This window comes from Rhinolophus sinicus, chromosome 8, assembly GCF_057876585.1.
Source record: "Rhinolophus sinicus isolate RSI-liver-muscle chromosome 8, RSI-T2T, whole genome shotgun sequence".
Taxonomy (NCBI): domain Eukaryota; kingdom Metazoa; phylum Chordata; class Mammalia; order Chiroptera; family Rhinolophidae; genus Rhinolophus; species Rhinolophus sinicus.
The window spans coordinates 21,776,460-21,794,046 of NC_142508.1; the positions used below are offsets into that span (position 1 = coordinate 21,776,460).

General features: G+C 39.2%; 1 protein-coding gene across 11 annotated transcripts in view; it reads left to right on the forward strand.

Annotated features, from left to right (window-relative positions):
- The window catches only part of CADPS2 (calcium dependent secretion activator 2), a 479,588-nt gene that overhangs the window by 383,306 nt on the left and 78,695 nt on the right, over positions 1-17,587 (forward strand). For all 11 annotated transcript variants that reach the window (XM_088799948.1, XM_088799951.1, XM_088799947.1 and 8 more), the window contains one exon: positions 6,614-6,717. In XM_088799948.1, the coding sequence (XP_088656074.1) occupies positions 6,614-6,717 (104 nt within the window). The remainder of the gene's footprint in view (positions 1-6,613; positions 6,718-17,587) is intronic.

Here is a 17,587-nt window from a genome sequence, read left to right on the forward strand (position 1 = left end):
GATTGTGAGGGCCACAGATCTATATGGAAGATACTCCATTTATTGATCACAGCAATATGAATTCCAACATTCATAGAACCATAATAGCATGTAGGTTGCAGACAGACAAACTAGGAGAGGGAGTCAATGAGACACCATTCTCTTGCATTAGCTGCCTAGGTCAGGTCTTGGGGGTCAGATATTGGATAAATATAATTAGATTGACCCTAACGAGTTGGGGAAGCGGGGTTTAATTTTAGAAACTACCTCTCCCCTAGATTCTGAGGCCGTCTTATTAACCAGAAAGTTATATACTGTTCCCTCTAGGGGACTAAGTGAGAGAGTTCCCCACCCCCCCAGAATCATCTCATCTAGAGACAAGCTCTAAAGAAAGTAGCAGACAGGTTTGGAGGGGAGGGGTGTTTTTGTTTAATGGCAAAGGAAGTATTTGATCTCCTACCCCCTTCCATCTTGGGATGAAAAGGCCCATGACTGTTGCCATCTGGCCTGGATTGGGACGCCCAGCTGCCTACCTGTGTTAGGCTCTGGCACTGTGTTGCTTAGCACAGGTTGCTGGTGGAGAGGTCCAAAAATTTCAGTAAAAACTTAGATTTTCCAACTGACTCAGATCTGACAAGAATTAAGGTTTAAGTGAGGACAGGCTAGAAAGCCAGTAAAAATTCCCTGAGCCAGCCCAAAGGGATTGATGAGTGGAAGAAGGCATCGGACATGGAGACTATCACTCTGATGGAATCTTTTCTGATCTCCAATTCGAACAAAGTGTTTCTGTGCCCCTAGCGGTGTGTGTGTGTGGGGGCGGGGGGTTGTGAGGGATGTGGTATTTCCTTATATTTCTATGGGGTGCACAAGATGGAGGGTAGCAATCTACTTTGTTGGGTGGGTTGTGAGGACAGGAAATGGAGGGATCCATTCTGTCCACAGAGAGGATGCTTGCAGTCCTTGCCACTGGATGAACTTTGGGGTCCAGGTAGGGGAAATCAAATGCTGTATCCATGGCCCCACTTGTTCTTTAAAACCTTTCAAGGCAAAGCTTTTCTGCGTGGGTCTCCAGAGCATGTTCCGGGTAAATGCTTTCATGTTTCTAATCTCCCTTCTGCTTCCAAACTGTGGGCCTTCCTGTAACCCCTTTCCCTAGATAGTGGTCATTTTCCCATTTCCTCCCCCTCTTTCTTCCCGGGGTGTGCAATTATCTCCGTAGTCCTTTCTTAAGTCTTAGTAGTTCCTCCCCTCAATTACCTCCTGAATGTCAGGGCTTCTTCTGGTTTATGTTCTTTAGAAGGAGGGAAAAGCAACAGGAGAGGGACTTCTTTTTCTTCAAATGGGAGGAGGAAAAAAGTAGGAGACGTTAACGTTAGACTGCTAGTAGCTTCCTCTGATCTAAAGTTTCTGAGCTCAAACACCCACTAAAAGAATAATTTCATTTTGCAGAATCCCATCTGTTACACCTGAGGGAGTTAAAGCCGTCCTAGTGACGTATCTTTGATTCCATTTCTTGCAAGCTAATAACTTTGTTCTTGCATCCTGAGTGCATTCAATTCACTCTGTATCAGAGATTTACTACAAAACTTCCTTATGGTGATGAAAATTGGATGATGTGTGGCTATCGTCTACCTTATAATTTGGTTAGGCAGAGAGATACATATATTCTGTGAAAGCGGAAATATTGTTCATCATTTTCTAGCCCCTCGTTGTTAGTACAGCACCTTACGTGCAGTACCTGGTTGTTCAATCAAAGTCAGGGCCACACAATCTAGGGATGTGAAAGAACCAAGCAAGAAATCTGAGTACATATACAGATAGTATTTTTTGATGCATCCTAGCTGGTCATCATGACCTAGATGCAAGGGAAAGAAGACAAGGCAATATTGTGATGGGATTATGTCCATCGCCGTTCAACCCAACTCCATCTTGAATTCTGTTTCTTGTTTAGCTGCGTGCGCAGATGGAACCCGTCTGTTACAAGTTAAGGTCAAACACAGTCCACGTTTCTACATATCCCATAAGGAGAGAGAGGAATTGAAGGGATCTCACTGGTCTTCTCTCCATGTCCTCTTATAACTGTCACCATGAGATCATTGTGTGTGCACCACCAGGGACTTTGACAGGAAATGGCAGGAAGGGAGGCAGCAGAGGAGAATGTCCTGGAAAGCAGAATTACAGCACAACAGTCAGGCTGTCTTCTTACATCTTTCCACCTCCCTACCTTGCCTCCAGTGAGATCGCTTCCTAACTGTAGAAATATAAGGAAAAGGAGCTGCTTCGAGGAGCCAAGGAGTGTTTTCACAGAAAAGTAAAAATGTTTGAAAATGAAGGAAGCTTATAGCCAAATGAAGTGCATTAAAATTCATCAAGAAAACTTGCTACTTTGGGCATATTTGTTTTAAATGTCACTGTTTGAAATGTATTATGACAATCAGCAACTTGGTGTGAATCTTGAAGAACGTAGACGTCTGTAACGCTGTGGAAATGCTACCAAAAGAGTGAAAGTGAACATTTTAAGGAGGAATTCTCAAATATTCACAGCATTCAGAGTTTTAGTGGAGCTATTGATAACCCTGTTATCTAACAGAGTTCTGCCAGTAGAATGCATTAACCTGCTAGGCTGTCACCAAATGGGTGACAGCCCGAGATGGCATACATAGTGTACTTGATAAAAATGCTGTTTATTTAAAGTATTAGAGTGGCCATTATGTTCAAGTGCCAGGTTTTGATCCTGTCAGTAAATTTAATCTAGAAGAATAAAATGTTTTAGACTGTTTTTAAATTTCAGTAGGACGAAGGGTACTGTCAGAGTTTTTACTTGAGGTGGTGTCAAATGTAAAAGCTGGTTTTGACAGAATCTTATGTAAACAGAATTAAGTTTTGAGGTTTCTGTGATTCTTTTCCATTATTGCATACTTGTGGCTAAGGATGTGAGACTTTATGAACTCCTCACACTTTCAGCAACTTCAGAAGTTTCTACTGAATATATTCATACACTCAGTTGTGTGTGTGTTACTCCAGAGAATTGCAAATGAAAAAGAATTCAAGTCATTGTATCATTGCTGCTTGTATAGCATCGTAGGTAAAAGTTCGTCCCGTCTCAGCCAGTATCTGTATTGCCAGCATCTTCTCTCACCGCTCCAAGAGTCTTTTTCCTAATCTGGAAGTGAGGGTCACGATTCCCTAATTTATAGAATGGTTGTGAGGATTCAGTAATAACCTTCTAACGTATGTAGGAAAAATAAGTTTCTCTTCTGTGATAAAACAAATTGTGTTGCCTTTTCCTTTCTTTATGAAAAACACATGATACAAACATATATAAATACGTTGAAATAATACAGTCCAATATAGATAAAGCCCACATTTATAGAAAGCATAGAATCTCTCAGCTAGAAGGAATCTTAGAGATTATACAGTTCACTGATAATTTCTTTGGTTTATGAACTACTTTGAGAATCTGAAAGTTATAATCCTTCTCTCTCCAAAAATGCCTCTGTACACAAAAATTAGCATATCATTTTAAGGCATTCCAGGACCCCCTAAAACTTCTTCCTGTGTCCCTGGCTTAAGAATCCTCAATTTAAATCAACACCCTCAATTTAAAGATGGAGAAATTCAAGAATATAAGTGATAGGCTCTTGAGAGTTAAAAATTATTTTGAAAACTCTTTTCCAAAAAATGTCTTTCTTTAATAATTTAAGTATGCAGCATTCATCAGTTATTTGAGCAGTTTTCTCAGACTACAGCTGAATTTTATTGTGGACTTACTGTCTAGTCCACGCTTGGTGTGTTAGTGACATTGGAGCTGTTTGTAATCCGACACAAAGTTAAGTGAAATCATTGGGGTATTGATCTTATTTTTAACATGCTTTTCGTCAAAAATTATAACACTACATTCTCAGTGAACATTCCTTAAGTACCTTTCATGGTTCAAAACCTGTTCAGGATATTGTGAGTAAAAGATATGGAGACCCAGTTCCCAAGCCTGTAATAGAGAACTCAGAGAGAGGAGCAAAACATTCAGGCCCAGAACTGGGAGAAGGTCCCACATTTCAGGTAGCATTAAGGTTGGGTCTTGAATAATGAGTAGGAATTTTCCAAGCAGAAGATCCAGGTATCCTAACTCCCTGTGCATGAAGATTTTACAATTATTGTTATACGTGTATGATAATTAGTCCTAAAATACAGGGGATGGCCCACTGAAGAAGACCCATTCCCTAGTCTCATCAGCCATGCATCATCCTTCTCTGAGCCATGCAGTCTCTAAACCTCAAGGTCACTCTCTGTGTCCTGTAATTTCTAGTCACTCACAAGGACTTTTCTCTCTGCAAAGCGTCCCTGCACCTTGCTCTTCTTTTCTGTTCCCACTGCTGTCTTGCCCTAGGTCTCCACATCACTAGGCCTGACCCTCAGGATGCACGTCACACAACCTCACCAACCTTCTTTGTTCTACAAAACCACCAAATACACTTTCCTCAAATCAATTCATTCAAAAGCCCTGCTAAGAACCATTATCCCCAGGTTATCCATGGGATATAGTTATCCAGTCTACTTACTGGCGTACTCCGAGCCTTCCACAGTCTGACCGTGGGCTCATCACCCATCAGATCCCCCAGCCAGGCAAGTACAAGGCAGTAATGATAAGAGCCCACGTTAAGTTCAGGCCTCATCTTCCCCACTTATTATCTATTGCATTTTGATCTCTTCCAAGCTTGTTTCCTTATCTTATTAGTTACATGAATAAAAGAACAAATAACTTAAAGCTATTAGGAAACTTAGTGTGATAACGTGGGCAGTTCCTCCTGCTGTACCTGACACATAACTGGCTCTCAATAAATGGTAACGTATGTCACCATCATCGCCATCACCTTCCTCTGAAATGTATCACATATCTAATACAAACTTTTCTAGAAACGTCTCCTCTTCTTACCCAGGTCATTTGTTACTTCTTTAGGATTTGCTTCATGTCCGTCCTTCTTACCTCCCGGCTGATCCCCCCCAAATTCACCTGCTGCCCGCACTCTCTTCTCATATCTCTTGTGTCATGGCTACGTTTGCTTCACATTGTTTGCAAGGTTTTCTTAAAGGTCTTGTCCAGACTATGATAGCTGGAGCTGCGCCCAACGAAGCAGAGTGTGGGGCAAAGTGCCGAGCCTCCCGACTCCCTCTTTGTTTGAGGATGTTGAGGTTTTCATGAAACAGATGGAAGGTTGGATAGTTGATGTCTGACGATCCTTTTCAGTAGCCAATTTTGGAGTGTGAGTTGTTTAAGATCAGAGACATACCTTATACTCCCTCCTACTTCCCACAGCTAAGGATGGTGTAGGCACACTCAGGGATGTGGTGGTGGGCAGTCTGGTTTTCCTGACGAACTAGTGCACTCTTTGATCACAGTCAATGGCTTTCCGTCCTACAGGGGAATTTAGTGGGATGTGTCCCAGGGTTGGGGGATGGTCACCCCCATGTGCCTCACACTGTGACCTAGAGTCAACTTATAATAAATATTTAATGAGCAAGCACCAACCATAAGCAGTGACCACTACACTATTGTACATCCCTCGGGAACAAATTTAAGAGCAAATGGAAGAGTCTCCTCCAAAATTAAAGCTGAAGTTTTAGGGAGAAATTGACGGAAAAGAGCTATAGCAGAAGACCAAAAACAAAACAAAAAAGTCTCCTTAGGTTGCACATAAAAAGCTCTTTTCTTGAAAATTTGATTTTGCTTCCTTACAACTTCCATACTGGGGCAAAGAGAGAGCCCATGAAGACGTTTATCTTGAATGGCCTTCTTGGAAACTATGCTTCGCATTCAGTGTTGAAACGGTTTAGTTACACAGGGCACCTCTAATTTCTGCCAGTTTGTTGCATTTCTGAAATCAACTACTTTGCCTTCTGTGTTATTGAATTTCCAGTAGCTGAACTTAACCCCATTGCGGCCTGGCCTTTGTAGACCCCTTTGCTTTAATGCTAGAAGAACCTTCAGCTTCAAAGAACGCCTCCCCGCTCCTCCCCAGTTGGAGAGGGCAAGGTGGTGGTGAGCAGGGAAGGAGGGGAGGAAATCAGTTAATTGCAGGCTGTCGGAGTTGTTTTAGGTGACTTTCTACTTCTTGAATTTAAAATCAACATGAACTATAGACATGTCAGGCTGGGAATTTAAATAGCAACAAAAAAGCATGGGTTTTGCAAATGCCAGGAATGACTCATCTGGTGAGAATGGCATTGTATTGGTAATACAATACAGAGAGAAGGAAAAGACTGTGGTATCTGCTCTCTTTGTGTCTCTGACCTTGAGGAGAAGTACAACTTGCTTGTTGCAGAAACTGAGCATCTAATGTGCTGATGCACCTGTTAGTTCTTATATATTAAATGGCAGAGCATTTGCCGTTCCCTGTGATTGCTTTGTGGATGAAATATTTTCTGCAGTCTGGTGAACTGGTTTGCTTTTCTTTTTTCTTTTCGTTCTTTTTTTTTTTTTTTTAAGAATGTATGTGTTTGTATTTCTTGCATCTCTGATTTCTCAAAAACATCCTTTCTCATTCTATTTCAACACCTTTGTCTCCCTAGTCCATCTGAAAATATGTTTGGCTTTTTATTGTTAAGGTAACAGTATTCTGATTTGTTTTTTCTGTAGAGACCATGAACCAGGCGAGTCCGGCTAGAAAGCTGGAGGATGTTCTTCATCTAGCTGAGCTCTGCATAGAAGTCCTACAGCAAAATGAAGAGCATCATGCAGAGGTGATGGCTCGTTTTTTTTTTGTTTGTTTGTTTTCACTGTATAATTTAAAAGCTTTATTCCCCCCCATCCCACGCCTCCCCACACACACATATAATTCACAAACGGGTTTCACATTAGTTCAACTGGAAGTTTTTCTCCTATACTTGCCTTTGTCATTGACGATGTCGTTGTTAGGGAAATTGCCTTCTCATCAGGGGAAGGGTAAGATTTAATAGAGATGCTCTGAGCTAATCTGTGACTTATTTTAACAGCCATATAAAGCTATACATAACGCTTTGCCATAGTAGGAACAAAGCTAAAGAAGGGGCCTACCCATAGCCTGTGACACACATCTGGCCGTTTACCTATAGAAAACTGAGAACATACGTGCATTGCCTGGGAATACAATTCCTATATATTACAAAGGAATGGTCTATGTATATAATTTAATATCTGTTCTTGACAACAGTCACGCTGTCAGGAACTTGGGGGAGCTCATGGTATCTGCTAAAGATGTACAACCAGAAAGAAGCAAAGCTAGAACACGAACTCCATCTTGTGATGCCAGATCACTTGGGTTCCTAACTAACTAACACACTAAGCCATAACTGTGTTAGTTTAGAAATGTAAGTCAGTCAGTGTGCGAAAGGAAAACTAGTGATCACTGTAAGATAACAAAATCAAATGGAAGACATTCATAACTCTGGTCTATCACTCTTACCATCAAACTCTTCTTTAAGTTTTCACATTGTTCATAGTTTTTAAAAATTCTAATTATATATTGACGTTCACTAAAGATAATAAGTTGTCATTCACCAAGCAAACTGCTTATTCTGAGACTTAAAGGTGTCAGTCTTTCTAGGAGTCAGGAGGGTATTTTTTAAAAGAAAGAGTCTTCTGACTTTGAACTGAGTGGCAGAAATGTGTGGAATTAAATAAATATATTAAATTTCAATGCCCTAACACTGCTTCTAGTCTTGAAGAAGCATATGAAATGAGCAATAATAAAAAAGACCAGATACATAAGAATTTATATAGTATTTATATTCCATGAAGCCTAGTTCTCCAAAATACAAGAAACCAAATGAAGCACATTTGAAGAAATTTTGGGAAAAGTGTATTCATGAAACCTTACTATAGGTAACTAAGATTTATTGTATCTGGTTATAAATATGATCATTCAAAACATCTGCTTTTAGCTCACACTGTGGAATCTAGTTCTTACCTTGCATCTGTCATGTGTGAAGTTGTTATGGATATTTTATTTTAAACTGAAGAAACAGCTGCTTCAATAATTTGAAATGAATTCCCAGGAGGATCTTTTCTAGGCTAGTACTACTGCTGTGTTACAATGAAAATGATTATATGATAAAATATATGTACACGATGTCTTTGTCTGTTATTAAAAGGCATCATCATCAGAGTATTAGACCTTTTTGAATTAAAAAAAAATTCCGATTGGATATCTAAGTGCAGTATATGTCACCTAAACAGGTGAACTATTCCCATCCATTTCACAAAAATCACATTTAGTTTTCCTGCACTAATAAAAATAATGACTTGCTTGTATTTTAAATGTAATTAATGTTATGTACTCCACACGATCACTAAATGCTAGTTAAAATATAATGTACCCAAACACGATTAAAATGGAAATGTTACTTATTTTCTGATCCACAAAAATGCAGTTGACTTTATTCAACAGAGATAATCATAACTCCTAAATATCACTCTGTGCTGAAATATAGAACTATTATAACAACCTCTTTTTCAAGTGCTTTGTAACACTGTGACATTTTTCCATTCCGCGATGCTTCCAAATTCTTGGAATCCCTCAGGGAAGAGAGGTATGTAAAATTGTTTCCACTATTTTTCTGCCATGGAATGACTTTTCATGAAGATAAGAGTCCTCTTTGATTATAGTTCGTGTTAAAGCCAACCAGGTTCCTATCCTTTGAATGAAAGACTATTTCTTTGAATAAGAGAATCTTGATTGTAGTGTGTTTGTGAATATGTTTTCTTAGCTATTGCACGCATAGTTACTGCTGGCCATCTAAGTGAAAGCCAGCTGAGAGGGTTTTAATGTTTTGGTTTTATTTTTTACTTGCTTGCTTGTTTACCTTTTTCTTTCTTTAGAAGATCCAACTTGTTCTCTGAACAGTGTTGGGGAGTAAATTGGTCTGATTCCAAAGTCATTTGCAGAGTGAATTGGTGGACTGCACTCTGCACTGATCTGTGTTTTGCTGGATGTTCGAGCCCGAGGTTCTTTACTCCTTGAACGATCACCCAGCTAAGCCCCCTTGGGGGAGGTTAATGTTTCTGCCTCACAGAGACCTTCAAGTGGCTCACGTGTCAACTTCTTTTATTTTCATTCTGCTTCTCTCCACAGTGGCAGTTTACTTGACAGGGCTAAGAGGTTGTTTCTGTCCGTCAGCAATTTCTCAGTGAAGCAGGTTTCCCGTCCTTCAGATCTTGGGCAGTAACTTACTTTCAAAGCCGTCCTCCCTTCTCTCCGAAGGCCTCTCTCTCGACCTCTCCTCTCAGGCTTTTCTTCCAAATATCTCTTTAGAAAGATAGCTCAATCTTCTTTCCAGAAAATCTTCAAAGCTGTGTCTGCATTCTAGTGACTAGTCTGTGTCTGACCAGAAATTTAGGAAAACGGATCCAACAACTGTGCATCCAAAGGCCACGCACTTACTCTGCCAACACCGTGAAATCCCAAATGCCGTGGGAAAGCCCTAGGCCCCCCCAGCACCCCGCCCCCGAACCTCCCCCCCCACACACACACCATTACACTGGTAAGAAAGCTGAGTCCCGGGAAGGTTGAGCGACTTTGCCAGAGGTGCACAGCTAGTTAGTGCCTGGGTGCAGACTCAGGCCAGACTCCAGACCTGGGCTCTTTCAGTGAAGCACGTTGTTGTTTCTCGGCTGAAGCAGGGTGACCAGATCAGCTGTCCTGTGCTGGCTCTGCTCTCAGGGCTACCACTGGGTGTTGTAAATGCGGGTATGTATGGTGCAAGCCTGGAGAAGGCCCCCTCCACTCTGTCCTTCGCTTCCTTTCTGGCTCTCCTGCACGTCCTGAGACTGCCTGAGAGGATGGAGTCTGAGTGGATCAGTCAGGGGCCAACGGGGGAAACATGAGCAAGAGGAGCACAGCACAGGTTGTTTCTTTCTTGCTCATCGTCCCAGCAGAATCCTGATGGGAGGTCCCTAAAGTGTTGTGAATATAATATTGTCCACCACACTCGTGACACTGTAGGCAGGAAGGGTGTTTGGCGTAACTTGGTATTGACAACTAGAGAGCTGACCCTTCCGTGCAAGTGGTTAATTCATCCTGCACTTCAGCTGGCTGTGTCCAAGGTAGCTCCAGCCACAGAGCCAGGACAGAGGCAGGAGATCATGGTGGATGCACACATCTATGCATATGCTCACCCCCCAGGAGCATCAGTATCTAAAGCAGATTGTGCTTCTGGGTGGGTTCTAACGCAAAGACAAAGGGCATTTGGTTTTTCTCCCATTCCTCGTTGCTGCTTTGTGTCCTTATCCCTCTCTATTAGCACATCTAAGGGGATCTTAGTGTGGTTATACAAAAAGGCGTTCGTGCGAGAGCAGTGACTGCCTGCGACTACCGTGTTTCCCCGAAAATAAGACCTAGCCAGACCATCAGCTCTAATGCGTCTTTTGGAGCAAAAATTAATATAAGAGCCGGTCTTATATAAGACCCAGTATTATATTATGTTATGTTATATTATATTATATTATATTATATTATATTAATTATATTATATTATATTATTATACTATACCCGGTCTTATATTAAAATAAGGCCGGGTCTTTGGGTCTTATTTTAATATAAGACCGGGTCTTATATTAATTTTGGTCCAAAAGACGCATTAGAGCTGATGGTCTGGCTAGGTCTTATTTTCAGGGAAACACGGTAACTAAAGTACAGTCAGCTCAGCAGTTGACTTATTTGTAATTACATAGTGTTTATATTTGGATAGCCAGTGAGATAAACCAACATTTTTTTAGGGGGTTACTGTTAGGGTTAGGCAAACGTCCCTCATTATGGAAGGTAACCAGCAAGTGACCTTCAGATGGCTGTGACAGAGGCGGGATTCCTTTTGCAGCAGTGACTCTCACACGAAATTACATGAGCATAAATACCCCCTCCCACACATGTTTGTTAATCATTGACTAATTGGTAAATATGTAATAATGAGTAGTGTTTTACCCTGACATACAATTTGAAGTATTTTCAGTTTATCATCTCATTTTGTCATTTCAATATTTATATTCAGTATGAGTCTGAATAGGGAGAGATTTTAGTGAATCAAAACAGTTGTAAAAAAATTATGTTTGGTTTGACAGTAGTCTAGGTGTCACCCTGAAGTTTCTCGTCCATTCTACTGGCTCCCCAAAGGAGCTTAAATATTTCTAGAATAAGCCCCCTCCACATCATGTTGCTGTGGGGGGGGGGGTCAGGGGGATAACCTAGACACTAGACTATCTCTAGAGCTTTCAGGATCATCTACAAAATACAGGATTGCAAACTGATCTTTACGTGTGGAAAAAATAGGCACAGGATACATTCCAAAATCAGATTAACTATTTTTGCTCATTTATGTAGCCATCCTCCTTTTTTTTGTTGTTGTAAATTATAAACGTTAACTATATTTTGAGGGTAAAAATAACCAAAAGTCTCAGACCTCAAAGAAATTAGAAAAGACATAAAGAAGTCTTACCACAATAGATGCTCTGACAAGAAAAAAATCAGAGGACATTAACTGGTCTGATCAGCAAAATATAGATAGGTGATAGAGATAGATAGATAGATAGATAGATAGATAGATAGATAGATAGATAGATAGATAGATAGATAGATAGATAGATAGATGATAGGTAGGCAGACATATATAGTTAATTAAGAAGAGACTATACGTGTAAGAGCTTGGTCTCTACTCTCCAGTTGACCTGGATTTAAATCACTGCTGTTACCTAGCAACTATATGACTTTTGTCAAGTTATTTAATGTCTCTGAGTTGGATAACATAAATCATACCATCTATCTGAAATGGTTGCTTGTAAGATTAAGTAAAATAACCTATAAAAAGCTTTTAGAATAGTAGTTGGCACATAGAAACTATTCAATACATGGTTGTATATTATTATTTTTAAAATATCTAAACTCACATTATAAGATCTGTATGCAATTCAACTTGTTTTTGTACTTACTGATAATGTGCAGGTTTTTTGTTTGGATACTTTTTTTTCTTAACTTTCATACAGCAAGGGATTTTCATAGTCATTGAATTTTCACAACAGTCCCAAGGGAGCTTAGGGAAAGTGTTGTTATTGCTGATTTGCAGATGAGGAAACGGAAATTCATCCGAGAGACTGATCTGCCCCAGTCACTCGGGTCTCAAGGCTCAGTACTCTGCTTCCAGTTTCAGGGTTCATTGTTACCTGTCTGTTTTCAACTATGTTCAGTAAACATGGCTTTCAAAGTATTGTCAGCCTGTCTCACATGTTGTTTTCACTGTACAATGTTTATTTACTGTTAGAACTTTGATGCAGTGTGGCTAAAGGATTCCAATCAAGTTTTGCTTGGTATTTCCCTCTTAATCACATTAACCACTGCCTTCCTCCTCTGCCATCTCATTTACACTGCGCGTGGCCTAGCACTAAAGCCAACATAACTTTCACGCAGAGAATCAGGACTTTTGATTTGTGCCCTACAGATGAAATCGTTTCTTAGAGGGGTTTTCTCCTCTCTGGCGGCTGCCCCGCTGCTGTGGAGCCTCAGACATGTCCCACGAAGGTAGACTCTAGGGAGGAAATGAGGCAGCCCCTCTTCTCACCACTGTCCCATGGGGGGATGACTGCCATCCAGTGTGGTGCCAAAAAAAAAGAGGGCACAGTGTAGAATTGACCCTGTGTTTTCAAGGTAACAGCCTGCAACTCTTGAGTTTTCTGTCCAAAGACAGTGATTGCGTAGAGCTTTCTCTAGTCATCATAAGAACAATGAGCATTCGTCACAGATTCCATTACATTCATCAGGAATAACATTGACAGGAATACAATTCGAGGCTTTAATATATACTTCTGTAAGACATAATGAAAATCTTGCTGCCCTGAAGCTACTCTTTTAAGGAAAGTTATGTTCCATTTGGTTTATTTCCCACCATGGCTCTCCCGTCCAAGTTAACTTTCAAAAGAGCTTTGGAAATTTTTCTGAGCCTTGAGAGGATCCTGACTTAACATGACTGTTATTTTCTTAATTTGAACCTTTTGCAAAGGTACTGATTGTGCACTGGAAGTGAGACTGTGAAAATGTCTCTCTTTGCAGAACTGCATTTTTACTAGAGTTTCTCTCCTGCTCTACTGAGAGTGAAGAATCTCAGATTGTTTTTGTGTCTCAGTTCTAACAGATAGGACCAGATAGCTGTAAAAAAATCGTGTATGCTATTTTTACTTTTATGTAATGTATCCTTTACCCATTCTAATAGATGTTTAAATAAAAAGTATATTTTCTTTTTCTGAAGATTTTGTTGGGGAGGGGAACAGGACTTTATTGGGGAACAGTGTGTACTTCCAGGACTTTTTCCAAGTCAATTGTTCTCCTTTCAGTCGTAGTTGCGGAGGGCGCAGCTCAGCTCCAGGTCCATTCGCCATTGTTACTTTCAGGGGGTGCAGCCCACCATCCCTTGCGGGAGTCAAACCGGCAAGTTTCTGGTTGAGAGCCCACTGGCCCGTGTGGGAATCGAACCGTCAGCCTTCAGCGTTAGGAGCTCGGAGCTCCAACCGCCTGAGCCACCAGGCCGGCCCTGATAATATTTTCAAAGAGCAATAGCTCAATTTACGTAGAGCATATCATTTCCAATACGAAGTTATAAACACAGAGTCAGATGTTAAAATATCCTTAACTATAAAGTCTATATTTATACTGCACACTTTTCACTTTTCATAATATTTCCTTATATATACCCCCCTGCTAATTAGTTACATGGTAATATTTTTATTACTGTATTGAACATTATCCTTATAAGTTTTTCAGAGAATATTCAATATTTTATAATCCATGTTTTGTTGTGTGGTTTGACTCTTCTATGGTTTAAATCTAATTTACATTTGAAGAAATTAAATGAAGTTTTGCAACCATAAATCTCACATGTTCTTAGGAAGTTCTTGAAAGTAAATGGACATCACTGGCGATAGTGATGAATCCTTTTTTAAATGATTAGTTTTAATTGAAATAAGAGCAAAACTGTATCACAGAAGTATGAATGTTTTGCAGTTATGGGGTGAAAAGGTTATGACACTATCAAAAGCTAAATTTTAAAAAGGAAATAAAGACCTGAAAAATAATTCACTGTGAACAGTATAAAGAGAAACCTTCAATGTATGAAAAAAATGTTTAAACTTATTCATAATTAGGGAAATGCAAATTAAAACAAAATTGAGCTATTATAGCCAGAGAAGTCCACATTATTTTTGTTTGTGAACGTGATAAGAGTACGTAACACAAAATGTGCCCTCTAAGCCACATTTTGAGTATACAATACAGTATCATTAGCTATCAGCACTACACTGTACACTGGATCTCTAAGACTTGGTCATCTTGTATGAGCAAAACTTTGTAACCTTTCACTACTACCTCCCTGTTTCACACTCCCCCCAGCCATTCTACTGGAAAGCATCTTGCTGTTCTGTTTTTATGAATTTGACTATTTTAGATTCCTCATGAAAGTGGGATCCTTCTGTGTCTGGCTTATTTCACTTAGCATAATGTTCACCAAGTTTAATTAACTGTTGTTGCAACTGGCATAATTCCCTCCTTTTTTAAAGCTGAAAAACAGTCCATTGTATAGAAATATATATATTTTTTCCAGTCATTCATCGGTGGACATTTATGGTACTTCTATGTCTTAGCTATTGTAAATAATGCTTCACTGAACATGGTAGTACAGCTCTCTCATTGAGATTCTGACGCCACTCTTTTAGATATATACCCAGAAGTCAGATTGCTAGATCATATGGTAGTTCTCTTTTTAATTATTTGAGGAACCTCCATACTGTTTACCATAATGGCTGTACCAATTTACATTCCCACCAATGGTGTACAGTGGTTTTCTTTTCTCTACATCCTCAACAAACTCACCTTTTATTTGTTTTATAATAGCCATCCTGACAGGTGTGAAGTGATAACTCACTGTGGTTTGGTTTGCAATTGAAAATCAAATGATTATTACTGTTGTGAGGATCTGTGCATTTTCCTGTTGGCCATTTGTAAGTCTTCTTTGGAGAAATGTCCCATTCAGTTTCTTTGCCCATCTTTTAATCAGGTTGATTTTTGTTTTTGTTTGTTTGTTTTGCTATTGACTTGTAGGAATTGCTTATATATTTTGGATATTAACCCTTTATCAGATATGTTTTTTGCAAATGTTATCTCCCATTCCATAGACAGGTTGCCTTTTCAGTTTGTTGATGGTTTCCTTTGCTGTGCAGAAGCTTTTAAGTTTGATGTAGTCCTGTTTATTTTTAATTTTGTTGCTTGTGCTTTTGGTGTCATCTCCAAGAAATCATTCCCAAGGCCAATGTCAAGAAGGTTTTCCCTGTGTGTTTTCTTTTTTAATTTTTATTAAATTTATTGAGGTGACATTGGTTAGTAAAATTATATAGGTTTCAAGTGTACATTTCTATAATACATCATCTGTGTATTGCATTGTGTGTTCACCACCCAGAGTCAGTTCTCCTTCCATCACCTATTTGACCCCATTTAACCCTCTTCTACCACCCCTCACCCTCCTTACCCTCTACTAACCACTAAACTGTTGTCTGTGTCTCTGACTTGTTTGTCTTGTTCATTTGTTGCTTTCAGTTTTATATGCCGCATATGAGTGAAGTGATATGGTTCTCGACTTTCTGTCTCACTCACTTCACTTAGCATGATAATCTCAAGATCCATCCATGTTATCATAAATGGCAATATGTCATCTTTTCTTATGGCTGAGTAATATTGCATTGTATGTGTGTACCACATTTTCTTTATCCAATCATCTATTGAAGGACACTTTGGTTGTTTCCATGTCTTCGCCACCATGAATAATGCTGCAGTGAACATAGGGGTACGTATATCTTTACAGATAAATGTTCTCAGATTCTTTTGGAAGATACCCAAAAGAAGGATTGCTGAGACATTTGATAATTCTATTCTTAATTTTTTAAGGAACCTCCATATTGTTTTCCATAGTGGCTGTACCAGTTTACATTCCCAGTAACAGTGTATGAGGGTTGCTTTTTCTCCACAACCTCTCCAACACTTGTTATTACTTGTCTTGTTGATAATAGCCAGTCTAACAGGTGTGAGGTGGTATTTCATTGTGGATTTGATTTGCATTTCCCTAATAGCTAGTGCAGTTGAGCATCTTTTCATATATCTGTTGGCTGTGTGTGTGGGAGAAGTGTCTGGGAGAAGTGTCTGTTCAGGTCCTCTATCCCTATTTTTAATTGGGATTGTTTGTTTTTTGTTGTTGTTGAGTTGTATGAGTTCTTTATATTTTTTGGATATTAGCCCCTTATCGGAGGTGTTGTTTGCAAATATTTTCTCACATTCAGTTGGTTGCCTCTTTGTTTTGTTGATGGTTTCTTTTTCTGTGCAGGAGCTTTTTAGTTTGATAGAGTCCCATTCATGATTCTAAGAGTTTCACATTTACAGGTCTTATGTTAAGTCTTTAATCCATTTTGAGTTGATTTTTGTGTGTGGTGTAAGATAAAGGTCCAGTTCATTATTTTTCATGTGGATATCTACTTTTCCCAGCAACATTTATTGAGAAGACTATCTTTTCCTCATTGTGTATTTTTAACATCCTTGTCGAAAATTAGTTTTCCGTATATATGTAGGTTGATTTCTGAGGTCTCTATTCTAGTTTACTGGTCTATGCATCTTTTTTTTATGCCAGTACATACTATAGTTTAATTATTATAACTTAGTCATATAGTTTGGAATCAAGAACTGTGATGCCTCCATCTTTGTTCTTTCTCAAGATTGTTTTAGTTATGGGTCTTCTGTGGTTCCATATGAACTTTAGGATTGTGTTTTCTAGTTTTGTGAAAAATTCCAGTAGGATTTTGATAGAGATTGCATTGAACCTATAGATTACTTGGGGTCATATGAACATTATTAACAATGGATAAATTCCTAGAAACATACAAGCTATTAAGACTGAATCAAGAAGAAACAGATCAAAAACAAATAAGGAATTTGAATCAGTAATCAATAACCTCCCAACAAGAAAAGTCCAGGAGCAACCTTTCTTAAAGTCTCCCCCAAAAATAGAAGAGGGAATACTTCTAAACTCATTTTATGAAGACAGCATCATCTTGGTAGCAAAGCCAGACAAAGACACTACAAGAGAAGAAAACTCTAGGCCAGTACCCTGATGAACATGGATGCATTAATCCTCAACAAAATATTGGCACATTGATTTCAACAGCATATTGAAAGGATTATAAATCCCACCAGATTTATCCTTTGGATGCAAAGATGGTTCAACATACACAAATCAGTCAATGTGATATACTACATTAACAAAAGAAGGTTAGAAATCACATGATTATCTCAGTATATGCAGAAAAAGCATTTAACAAAATTTAACAGTCTTTACTAAGAAAAATTCTCAATAAATTAGGTATAGAAGGTACTTGCCTCAACACAGTAAAGACCATACATGAAGAGCCCACAGTTAATCATACTCATTGGTGAAAACTGAAAACCATCCCTATAGATCCAGAATATAGCAAGGATGCCCACTTTCGCCACTTTTTTTCAACACAAAACTGGAAATCCTTGCCAGGACAGTCAAGCAAAAGAAATAAAAGGCATCCAC